The sequence below is a fragment of the Bacillus rossius genome, chromosome 12 (genome assembly GCF_032445375.1).
Source record: "Bacillus rossius redtenbacheri isolate Brsri chromosome 12, Brsri_v3, whole genome shotgun sequence".
Classification (NCBI taxonomy): Eukaryota; Metazoa; Arthropoda; class Insecta; order Phasmatodea; family Bacillidae; genus Bacillus; species Bacillus rossius.
The window spans coordinates 23,337,834-23,350,962 of record NC_086339.1 but is presented as its reverse complement, the minus strand read 5'-3'; the positions used below and the strand labels follow the sequence as shown (position 1 = coordinate 23,350,962).

The following is a 13,129-nucleotide window of genomic DNA, read 5'->3' as shown; positions in this document are numbered from 1 at the left end:
TGATGAAACATTAGATAGTTCAACTCGGAACAACTTAAAACTGTTCACAACATTCACATTTCAAATTACATGCTAATGTCTAGTTCCAAGTATTTAATCTAGTGAAAATAATATCCTTCCACAAACATTTTACTAGAAAATAATTCTGTTTCCGGTAATGAGATAATGCAATTAAAGAGCTGTTATCAAAAAAAAACATTGTCCTAAAACTTCAATGTTGTGTTTTTTGGTCCATCCTGTGATGATCCCTGTTGGGCATGCATAGACTATCTCTTATACAAACACAATCGTAGTCTGTAGGAATCAAGGCTCTGAAACATGGTGTGTTCAGCAAAAACAACCATTGTCCACATATTTTCAGAAGAAAATAACTATTGTCCATGTATTTTCAGCAAATATAACCATTGTGTACATTATTTGAAACAAAAAATAACCATTGTCCTTAGCAATGGTAAATTTTTTGTTTGTGACATGCTGCCACCCCCATTTCCTTGACACTTTTGTTGTTTACTTGTTCATTTTCAACTACTTTCCTATATCAATAATCAATCAATAAACAATTTCTTCTCATTTTTGTACACTTAGACAGATTCTTTTTGGCAAAAACAACCTTAGTCCAGAACCAAGAAAGTTTCAAGCCTAATTGTATAACTATATTGGCACATTAATGATGATTAAAACACAATTAGGAGCAATAAAGTGCTATTAATGTTACAGTTTAAGTTTCAAATCATTTAAGTACCAATGAACAAAGGAGAAAAATATTTTTTTTTTGCTTCTCCTGAAAAATTTCTTTTTTGGACTATGGCCGATTTTTCCAAAAGCTCTTCAATTTTAGCTTTGCTGTTTTATAAAATGATTAGAAAAATCATTAGTAAGTAAAAAAAATTGCATTATAAGAATCTTATTGGCTCTTTTTCAGATGTGCCTCTTTCCTAGATAACTACCAAATATTTTTAGCAAAAAAAAAATAATAGGATGCTTCAGGTTATAATTGTTTTAAAATGAAAAAAAAAAGTCATTGTGGCTAAGTGAGGGACTGAATCACACATGCATATTCTTCTCTTAGGTCAACGTATAGGTTTGTAATCTGAAAGTGTTTTTTTCTTTTTCTACAACTATTCCCTCCTCATAGTTTGACTGTTGATTTCTGTCTAAATTCAGTTGGTACTCAGGTATAGAAGTTTGTTACATTGGTGTATGGCTTTGCTCTGATTCCTGAAAGGCATGATTAACATATTAATTTGTTTTGAACAACTTTTTTATTGGTCATTGATCTGCCAAATATAAATATTGTTTTAAATATTGCTTAAATACTTCATTCAAATGAGGTTACATTATTAAAAAATAATTTTTTTGTTAAATTTTTTTAGTTTAGAATTTAAGAATGATTAGAAAAAATTTTTGTTTTGTACTGATCTTGAGTGAAGTTTATGCCTCTGATGTGTTTTTTTGCAGGCAGATGGCGCTGGCCCTGCAGAGAGCAGTAGCGATGCACTCCTGCTGGGGAAACAGCCGGTTGAAAGCGAGATGGAGCGGAAGATACGGCTTGGTGAAATGACTCCGTTTGGAAGCACCCTTTCAACTTCTAGAGCCTTGCCGTAAGTAACGAGAGTCCTATTCCAATCTCTGAGCTCTGAAAACTTAAACGAAAGGGCTTTAATCTAGCATGATTGGGTCCGTAGCCATGGCGATTGGTGATTTTACCGGATTATCGAACGTCATTATAGTTTAAATGGGAATACAAAATGTGAAATGTGAATTGCTAGATAACAGGAAACACTGTACGGAAATGAAAAATTACAGTAAGGATAAACTCTGAGCAAACCAGCAAAAATGTAAACGTAAGCGGTGCAGGTATATAAAGATATACTCTGGACACTTATGGTTTTATTACTATTCTGTTCTTAATGGTTCAGCATTCAGTTTACTTGTTCAGAGTTTCCAGAACATACAATTATATGTCTCATAACTCATAACACATTATTGCATATTGCATAATTTATTAGTAAAAATGACAATTGTTTTTATTATTCAGGTGTCATTTTATTCCTATCCACCATTATTAAATCTTAAGTCTCAACATTTTTTCATTTATAGAAATTTTCTTTTTTCCCCACTTCCTGTACATAAAAAATAAATCATTATAATGTTTCCAATTTTGATTAAATATACAAATGTTAAAACAAAATACTGATTTAAAAAAAAAACTATAAAATTCAGTTGAAATATCACTTTTCATCAATTTTCGAGGACATTTGTAGAACTTTTTAGAATTCATTATAAAAAATTAAAAAAAATTTTTTTTTTAATTTTTATTATGTTTACATTACATATATTATCAAAAATAATTTGTGGCTTTACGTTTTAAAACATGTCTTGACAGTGTAATGTGTCTGCCACTCTCTTTCGCAGTATGTACCATGCAATCATCTCCCTTTGTATAGCACTTCTCAAAAAGTTGATCATTACCATTTTGATTGTATATGATGTTCCAGTGTGAAAGAACTGACTGAATTTGAGAAATATTTGCTGGACCAATCCAAACAGCAGATGCGTAAGAAGAATTCTGCAAAAGCACAAACAAAAAATGCAGTGCATGTGGGAGATAGCATGCCAGTCAAGAAGTCACCAAGAGAACGGGCTTCTCCTCTGAAAAAATGTATCCTCCAACCAAAGAAACGTAAAAAAAAAGTAAATTTGGGCACATGGACAAGTGAGGATTACAGGTATTATTTGGGTATCCATGTAACTGGAATGATGATATAATTGCAATATTATTGTCCGCTGCATGATAGTGGGACCTGTTCTTTTGACTGATTGCTAATTATTGTGCGCAATCACTTCACAAAATTGGTACGTACTTGTACAGGCATAATTGTTAGACAAATTCCAATATGAATCAACCAAATGAAAATTTGTCTTGTAATTAAATGCATAACTATTTTGAAATTGGTTGGTTAAAATCCACATGTTTAAGTCTGTTGATAATTTAGAGCTGGGAGTGTTCCTTCCTCCTGCTGGGAGTGTGAAACCTCCCCAGGAGACGATGATTGTTGCTTGAGGTGTCGGAGCTGTTGCCAGCGCTAGTATCCGAGACATGATCCAATAGGAACACGGAATGGGTGCATGGATGCAAATCTATAACCTCTCCGTGCCTAGGCCAACTCACTACCTCCACGTGCTTCCAGTGGTTTTGACAAAAGTGAGCTCTGCCCGGGAGTCCTCGCCCCGACACCCAAAGAGGTATCTGGTGAGGTGGAAACCCCTAACTGCGGCATCAGCAGAAGGGACAGAAACTTCATTTGACTTGGGGGGGGGGTCAGTACTGTTGGGTCCTCAGGCCGTGGGTCCCAAGGGGCCTGCTTATCGTGTGATTTGCAAGGAGCAATTGTAGAGGCCCAACTGGGAGGTGGCTTCTGGTTTGGTGATTTCCTCAACCGGGCAGTAAAAGCTGTAAACTCAGGGGAGCTGGAGTTGGTGGGACATCAGAGGGGCTGGTCCTGTGGGTTTCCAGTTCCTGTGTGAGCAGACCTGGGACAGTTACCCCTCTGACTTAGGGGTCAACATGTCGGTGAAGCCCCAAGTGCCATGACGTGCGAGACGGCCAATCAATATCGCCCATCCAGGTGCTCTGGTTGTTATATGCCGTGTAGCATTGTCATTCGCACTGTCATTTGATCCAGGTTGGTCGGCTATGGCCCTCAGTCTGGTGAAGTTAAATGGCTGCTTGGAGCTTTACGAGCACACCCTAGAAGGCTTGGATAGGTGCCTCGACTGGATCACAGGTTATCTGCAGGCACCGATCAGTATACCAGTGAGGGTTTTCAGAATGTGATAAGACTCAGAAAGGCGCCATATGGTAACTTGCTGAAGGGTATGTCAGTGAGGTTGCTGGTTTTCTGGTGTTGTTGCTGGGTGGTGCCGATGCTGGGATGTGTTCCTCAACCTCTCGACACAGCCCTTCAGTGCGTTAGATTGCTGAATGGGCTAGGATGAGGGTGGTCCTGATGCTGGGATGGGTAGCCCTGGCCTCTCGTCATAGTCTTCTCCGATGCCTCCGAGTTACGATGAAACGGTGTGTCCGTTTCTCTCGCCATATGGGCCGCGGCGCTGATCCGGCAGATCAGCCCCACTGGGCAGTACCTGCCGGCTCGCAAGGTTTTAGGAACTTGCGCGTTATAAGTATGGAGAGCGAAACCTTTGATCATCATGTTGATAATTGACATCTGTGGTTCAGCAGTGTTCATTGTAAAGATGTTATGTCTGCTTTGATGTTTGCAGGGATCAGAACCGTAAACCAGAGAAGCCCATGTCGGAGACTGTGCCGCTCGATGACAGCGAGGGGAGTGAATACCTCCCGTCAGAGGAGGAGTGGGAGCAGATGCAAAGAGAAGGTGCGGTTAGTGTGTTAGCTTACGGTAGGATTAAATCTTACAGCACAACTTGAATTATTATTCTACAAGAAAATAAAACTTAATACAGAACAAAACTCGCTATAACTTATAATTTTGGCGGAAGATGTAATAGAGGTGCTGAACACAGTAAACAGAAGCCAGAATGTAGCATAGGATATTCACATTCATTCTGGAAAGTCATGGTAATATCCTTATGTTATGAAAGTAATGGAAATTCCCTGTGATAGGTAATTTGAAGAGAAAATGTAATGATCTAGTTAGCCAACACTCAGACCTTGAAATAAGTTTTTTATTGTAGTGCACAGTCAAACACACTATAAAGTTACATGTGCAAATTTCTGTTAATGTAAAAAAAAAAAAGGAATGAAGAAGGTCTTTCTTTGTCTGAATTTATGGAGTGAAATAGCACAAGGGTAAAATGTTGGACTTAAATTCTGGAGGAAAACTCAAGGTTCAAATGATGGTACATCCATCCTGAATAATGTTCTCCATTGTTATGCCAAAGTCAATTCCATAAAAATGCTGGGATGGTTCTGTGCAATAGGCCCTGGTCAATTCCTTCCACAGTTTCCTTACTTGTGTTTGTTCTGTCTGTCATAGCCTCGCTTTTGATGTAATGTAAAACAAACTATAGATCTACCTACCTATGTACCTAAACTAAATATGTAGCTGAAGAATATGAAAAGTCTTTTGTAACTGCTGAATAATGTGTTCAGTTTAACTAGAGCTTTAACTTTAAATGCAAGTTTTCCTGTTGCAGTAAAAAATTAGCACAATAAATGTTGTGTAGTTTATATTTTCTTGTATATATTCTTTGCAGTTATTTTATAAAATAAAATTTGGTAAAAATACTTTTTTCTCTCTACATTTCCTAGATTATACTTAAATCATTTATCTTAAGCTAATTTCCAAGAGTGGTGATTTTTGCATATTTTATTGGCTCTTGTAAGTTTTTTTTATAGTTATTTTCATTCATGAAATAAAATTTCATAAAACCATTTTTTTACACTTAGATTGTACACCCTTGTTTATCTTAATCAGCATTGTAAATCAAAGAAAAACAAAAAGAGGAAATTTCCCTTATCTTTTGTTGTAGAAAAGGGAAGCAGACACAAGGCACCTAAGAAATCACAGCCCAAGAAGAGGCAATGCAAGAAGAAGAGCAGTACGCACCCTGAGACGTGGGACAGTGATGACAGTGACTGGGAATATTCAGACGAAGAGTCTCGTGCTAAGAGAAGAAGCAAGAGTGAGTTTGCACATTATGACAAACAGAGAAAACTCCATGAAACAAGGGCATATCCAGTCGAAAAAACGTAGGAGTGGAGTTGGGAAATTTTTTTTTTTTGGATATTACCTCTTTCAAGAGAGAGGAGGGTTTTATGACTTCTCACAGATTATGTCTCTATTTCGTAATTAGTTTAAATAATATCAACAACCAGTTTGTTAGTTAATTTTTCATAAATTTTTTTTTGTTTGTATAATTTTATTCTGTAGATGTCCTTGCCTTTAAACCTTTTTTTGGGGACAGATGTATAATGTATATAATTTTTTGGGGGGTTAATCAAGGAGAAAGGCGTGGCGAACATTACCATAACCATTCCCGTAGCACCTCTACTGTTTTTAATTCAGAACTAGAAGTGCTGCATGAGTTTGTGCGCTGCCGTGTATGTGCTTCGTGCCGCGCTGATGCAGCCGTTGCGCAGGCAGGAAGGAGATTGACGATGGCAACCTGGAGGACTTCCAGGAGAGGCTGAAGCTGTGGGAGGAGCGGCAGGCGAGGGAAGGCGCGGCCGATGACGGCAGTCCCCACGAGCTGGAAAACGGTCTGAAGGTGCCGGCCCAGCTGTGGGGAAAGCTCTACAGGTACACCTCGAGTTGAAAATGCAGGGCACTTCCCGAACAGCACAAACGAGTCAAAAATACGTTCACAACTTTTCCCCTAAAGTGGTTATTAAGGAATTTTTTGTGACATTAAAAATAAAATAGGTGAATAATGTTTCTTATAACAAAGATTTTACACCTTTAAATACACTGTTGACAATATCACTCACTGCCTTTGTGCTTTTGTGTCATAAAAGTACATGCAAAAATAGTTTGGCTGCCCCCATTATAATATTGAAGTGGAATAAATCTGCCAGCCATATTTTCACAGATGTAAGATAGCTGTTATAAAAACCATTATATACTAATTTGTTGCTTACATGCAAATTGTTTGAAATGTAAAATAATAAAAATACTCTAAAATTGTATTTTTAGTAATTGAGGGAATTTTTAAAAAGAGTTTTCATCTTATTTATGATAATTAGAGGCACTGGAAAATCGTAAAAACGATATAGGCGCGAATAAAAGCGATAAAATGGTTTACCGACGAATAAACGCTACAATCCCGTTTTTAGAAGTAATTATTAAAATTTCAAGTAATATTAAAATTTCCAGTAAATTTTAAGTTTACCTAATATTTTTAAATAAACCATTTCTTATTATTAACAGCCTAACCTCATACAATAAAGAACATTCTTTATTTTATGCATCTTCTTACCGTGTTTGAAGATTACCTAATAAACGGTGATGATGGCGAGCATGTAAACAATCAACACGATCTATGATTCTTGTAAATAACACGAAACACAATTTAATTACGCATAGGCTTGCGCGGAAACTTTTTTAACAGCGAACGTAACGTACGACTTAAACAAATGTAAACGATTAAAGAGACATTTATTTATGTGCATGAATATTTTCACAGGAAAGAAAGTGAAAACATTGAAGCGGCCATGTTTGCCAACGTGTGCGTGCGTGTGTGATATTAACACTAGCAATCAAATTATTTACTGTTAAATGACACTTAAAATATAAAAATGCATTAATTTAAGTTTACAACACACGCTGCTTATATTTGGCAACTACAAAAAAAAATTACGAAAATCTACTTCAGTCTAATTCATTAGCACTTTAATGGGAAAAAAAGATGGCAGCAAATGTAGCTCTATGCTTTTGTCGCTCATTTGTTGAACGTACCTAGTGTTTTCCTAATTTCCTAATCCGAAAAACAAATGGTAATCTGTGAAACTAAAATATTGCGCTGCTATTCACAATAAAATTAAGATTATTAAAGTCGGTTTTCTGTATCGCGTTCGCGTGCAATGCAGTTAAAACTATAAAATATTTTTTTTTTTTACCAATATGGGACGGACAAAATCTGTTACCGTGCATTCACGTGCAGAGCAATACAAGTTGCACCATTTCTATGTTACTGACACTAACATACTTATGTGCAAACTTGCAACATCCGCATAAACTGGGAGAATCTTTTCAAAACCGTTTTGAAAATATGGAATAATCGAATAATGAATAATAGAATCATGTAAGAATTTTCTAGTCTATTAAAATTAAAGTGATATAAATGCTACAAACAGCCATTATAAATGCTATTTTCCAGTGCCTCTAATGATAATAAATTGCCTGCTATGTGTTGTTGGTCTTTGAACACATCCTTAACAAGCCATCAAAATTTGATTGGGTAGTTACTTGGTTGCTTGGTAGGTCTGTGTGAAGCTTACACCAAATGAATCAGTCGGAGCTCTTTTAAGTAATCTATTTAATTTCGCCAGAAAAATTATTATGTATTCGTTTTATTTGAAGTTTCAGTTCTGTTGCAAAGCTTCGCGCCTGATGTGAAGCTTTACATTTGTTACATAGCTTTAAAACATTGAAAGTCAAAGATTTACTCATGAAAATGTTTAGTTTTTTTTTGTGTTGTGTTTTCTATATGTTTTGGTTATTTTATAATTTTTATAGAATGATGTTATACACAGGGCCCAATTGGTTAATCCTTTAATCAGTTAAAACATTTCAAATGTTAAACAATTTTTATTTACTTTGATCCTGTATTTAATAAAATAAGTGTAATAAAGCTTCGCCGATAACAATTTTCGCAGTTAAATTTGATTTCGTGAATATTTTAATCATTAAATTTTATATAATCTTCACATCAAAAAACTACCTAATATTAGCACAGGTTTATTGCTTGATTTTTTTTTCACTTCAAAAAGGTGTAGTGTTGAGCAAAAAAATGTGAATTTGGAAATGTCTGCTTGTGAGAATCAACCTCTCATAAGCCAAATTCAATCCTGAAGCAGTGAAAGGTCTTTCACCTGGCATTCTATGGCTCCGCACATTCTTTTCTGTAATCCTGCATCAATCTAGCCATTGGAGCTTAGAGTTTGTCGATGTTGTCGGTTATCATTTCAGTACAGTGTTTTTTTTTTATTGCATGTTAGATTTTACATTTTCAATCTTGGTATTCCAGTTAAAACTATATTAACATTTGATCATCTGAGAAAATAGCTGACACATAGGGACAAGATTTTATGGTTTTATTTTTAGGTCAGTTTCTTTTTTCAAACGGGAGATTTAGGTGTTAGGCGTTATTGTTTGTATTTTGGTATACTGTCTTTATTCATAAAAAATATTGTATTATTAAACAAGTATGAAACTTAAATATTTCTTAATACTAATTTCAACAAATATAGTCACCTTTTGACTGAAACATCATGCTCTTATACAATAAAATCATAAGTATCTAATAAGCATAAATAAATCAACAAATTTATGTGTGTTTGAAAAGTGTGCCAATATCATTAATGTAAAAATGTGTTACTAAAAACAGATGCAAGATCAAACAACGTTAGTGTTAATTTTTTTCAATCCATGTGCTTGTATGTCATACATTTTGGTACCAAATTTATGCTAATAAATTACATTAAATTAATTTTTTATACGTAATAGAAATTTTTTTTTTTAATTTGGATTAAGTTTTGTCAAATTTCTGATGAATTTAATGTTTTTACATACATTTCAGTGCTTAATGGTGTATTAATTTGCATTTTGGTGATATATGTTTAATATTTTATTGACATGCTTTGAGGTGGTATTTCGGTTTTATCACAATCCACCACATGACTGATGCGGCATTGCTGCCGTGGTCCCAACGTGCCGGACGAGAGAGACGGGCGAGCTAGACCAGTGGGTCGTGGTTTGCCACGCTCCACGAGGCTCACTGTTGAGGTGCCGGCGTGCGGTGTGGTCGCAGCTACCAGCGCGTGGGGGTGCAGTGGCTGTGGGAGCTGAACCAGCAGCAGTGCGGGGGCATTCTCGGGGACGAGATGGGGCTGGGCAAGACGGTGCAGGTCATCGCCTTCCTCGCCGCCCTGTCCCACAGCAAGCTGCTCACGCATCACAACAGGCACAGTCTGCGTTCTGCTTCCCCCCCCCCACTCTTTAGGCTTGTGTGCGAACCCTGCTTTCACTTGTTCAAGCAGAATTTCAAATTGGATATCAAACAATTCATTGAACACTGGGTATTTTTCGAATCAAATTATAAAACTTAGTGTTAAACTATGTCTTTATTTTAAGAAAACATTTATGCAAAATACAATAAAATTCAAAACAGAGAAATTCATTTATACTGTATAACATTATATAGAACCATAATATGTATGTAGTATGTCATACATATGTGGTATTAAAACATTGAAATGAAAATCCTGGTGTTACATTTTCTAAAGCCAGTTAATTTTTAATTTTGAAAATTTTTCTGTGTATTTAACTTTAAAACAGATTATATGTAATTTTAATTTTATTCACACATTATTTGTTCTATTAAAAAAAAGCATGTATGGATTATTTTTCAAAAACCAAGTTGAAATTGCTGAATAAGTTTTTTCAGCTTCGTACATGCTACTCTTAAATTTTTTTTTTTACGGATGAGTCCCAACTTGTGTTTATGAATGACTAATATATATAAACATAGTAAAAGGATATTCAACCTATCATCAAATTTATTATAAATTTATTCAATTTGAATTTTAAATTTTCTAATGCTCACTCCTAACCTGTTGGCTTTGTTTCATAAGATCTCAAATAGAAATGATTGGTAATAGTATAGCATGATGGTGTTTGGTTTTCTTTACATCGAAAGACTTGCTGAAGCATGGTATAATGAAAACTGTTTACTATCATTAATTGAATAAATAATAAGATTTGGCATATTCTGGGAAGCTTCCACTAAAGGGGGAGAAAAAAATTCATGCAGCAAAAATATGCACTAAGAATATTGTGTAGAGTGAAAGAAAGATTTAGCTGTCTAGTTCTGTTCAGGAGAGAGGGCATCCTATTTGTGTTATCATTTTATATATGAGAATTACTATTTTTTTATGTGAGGCCATACACAATGTTACTACATGCTAGGATTTGTGCCTAGCAGTTGACGTACAATTTTAGCTTCCGTGGCGTGGGTCCATGCCTAATTGTCTGCCCCACGACCATGATGCACCAGTGGGTGCAGGAGTTTCATACGTGGTGGCCGCCTTTTCGAATAGCAGTGCTGCACGAGTCTGGTTCATTTATAGGTACGTAAGTGATCATCAGCTTATCTTTGTACTATACATTCACCCATGTATGGGTGAATATATAATTTCACCCAGGAGCGCTAAAAATCTGCTTTAAGAAGTAGTAAAGTGGAATAGGGGTAGTTATTTCTAAACTTCATGTAGCCATAACAAAGGTTAGGTTAAATAGTAATTTCATTTCTATTTTTACATCAAGTATTAAAAATGTCAAGGAGTGGGAAAGGAGAATGTGGCTAGTTTTTTAAACTATCATGTATTCCATAAACTTTTTTTTTAATGAAATTCAGATGTAGACAGTAAATTCCTCCTCTTTTGAACGTCAAGTATGCATGATGTTATCAAGTTGTACCAGTACTATACTTTAAGTGGCTGGAATGATAGACGGGGGTAGTTTTCTAAAATCTCATATTTATAATTTTATAGGTTAAATTTTAATTAAATTTAGACAATTAATTTGTTCTTAACTTGAATGTCAAGTTTGCAAAATTTCATCAAGAAGTACCATTATACTGCTTTAAATTATTTTTATTATATTTAAATTATGTTGATTTTTACTTTCTAGTTTAGAAAAGTGTAGTGCGATTCTTATGCTAATTTATATCTTTGAGTGAAATTATAATTGCAGTGTCTCTTGTGTATGTGAGTGTAAATAAATCTCCTGTGTTGGTTTTTAATAAGTACGTTACAAGTACATAAGTATAAATTGTTTTGTTAAAATATCTCAGCTATGCAGTGATAAACACTGGGAATTGCGCTATTGTGCTCGACTGCCCGGCCGACGCACCATTCGCCCATTTTTTTCCTATGTAGATGCTACCAACATTTCTGAGTTACAAAATAATAATTTTATTGACGAGATATTTTTCAGTTCTGATAAGAATTGTAAATGCATAAACTTAACATTTTATATTATTAGAATGATTATTTAACCTGTTAACATAATTCCAGACTCTCTTGTTTACTAAATGCATGTCTGCCACTAGTGATGTAAGGTAAACTAGCCCTGAAAGCTTCTGGCTTTTCTCTCCACAGCTGCATTGTCGGAAATAATTATGCAGTAAAGGAAGCGAATAGCTATTGAGGAAAGATCAAAATATTGCTTGTTGATTCGTCAATCGTCACATTATTCATTAAAATTACTAATTCATTGCATTGTATTTAATGCTACACAATTGCCGTTGCCATTGTGCACGCAATAAAATAAAAAGCCAAAAATGATTTTTGTTTTTATTTTTATATAGTTTATAAAAGTGAAATAGGGTACGTTTAAACAGCAAACCGGATAACCTGCACCCGGATAATTGGAAGTCTACCATAATTGCAGAACTAAGAAATTTTTTTTCCCATCATTTGTACTGAATAATAAACAGGATTTTTTTTTATAAAGAAATACATGGTAAATAAAATAAAACAATAACACCAAAATTTCTTGTTTTAAAAACAATATTGTCCTAAAAATAAAATCTTTTCTATCGTTATAACCCACTGATTCATCAGATCTCCTAATGGTGGTGCTGATGTGCACATAAAATTACTCCTTCATTCAAAATGACAAAACAAATTTCTGAATTCAGAATTCTGTGTTTTGTAAATATGCTCTAAAGTGGTGTAAGTATCTAACTTGGGTCATTTAATAAAACACATTCATAATTTATTAAATTGAGTGTTTGGATGAAAGTGTGCCATGTTCAGAATACTATAGGAAGAGCCATTTCAGATGATTGATGTGAATTTGTACAGGCAAGAGGGAGACGTTGATTGGCCACATAAATTCGAGGAACGGCATTCTGGTGACGTCTTACGTGGGTGTGGTCCAACATCAAGATGCCCTCTTGTCTAAAGCGTGGCACTATGTTATTTTGGATGAAGGACACAAGATACGTAATCCTGATGCCAAGGTGCAGTAAAACTGTTTAAAGTTTGTATTTTATTCCTAGGAGTTAAAATTAAGCCAACAGCTACTTGGTATATGGTGAGCAAAATAATGTCCTACATGATGTGGAACTTGTGATTAGACAAAGGCAATAAGTTGTTATGAAATAAGTATGTATCTACAAGAAATGTTTGTAAATTTATTATTATTATTATTATTTCTTTGTTTTTTGTTTTAGAGTTGAGCAAATTATCAGTAGTGCAATCAGTATTGAAATATTCAGAACATTCATTTTTGATTACGATAAATGCTTCTAATGGAAGTTATTCAATTTACCAATTGCTTAACAAATGTTTATTTTGTTCATATGAAACTACAGCACTAGTTAGGAATCAAAAAGTTATTTTTTAATGAAAATGCCTTAT

General features: G+C 34.8%; 1 protein-coding gene across 1 annotated transcript in view; it reads left to right on the top strand.

Annotated features, from left to right (window-relative positions):
- The window catches only part of LOC134537707 (DNA excision repair protein ERCC-6-like), a 30,596-nt gene that overhangs the window by 2,715 nt on the left and 14,752 nt on the right, over nucleotides 1-13,129 (top strand). The window contains exons 3-10 of the mRNA XM_063378436.1: nucleotides 1,459-1,601; nucleotides 2,499-2,729; nucleotides 4,285-4,397; nucleotides 5,515-5,667; nucleotides 6,125-6,284; nucleotides 9,514-9,666; nucleotides 10,704-10,831; nucleotides 12,572-12,729. Coding sequence (XP_063234506.1) covers nucleotides 1,459-1,601; nucleotides 2,499-2,729; nucleotides 4,285-4,397; nucleotides 5,515-5,667; nucleotides 6,125-6,284; nucleotides 9,514-9,666; nucleotides 10,704-10,831; nucleotides 12,572-12,729 — 1,239 coding nt within the window. The remainder of the gene's footprint in view (nucleotides 1-1,458; nucleotides 1,602-2,498; nucleotides 2,730-4,284; nucleotides 4,398-5,514; nucleotides 5,668-6,124; nucleotides 6,285-9,513; nucleotides 9,667-10,703; nucleotides 10,832-12,571; nucleotides 12,730-13,129) is intronic.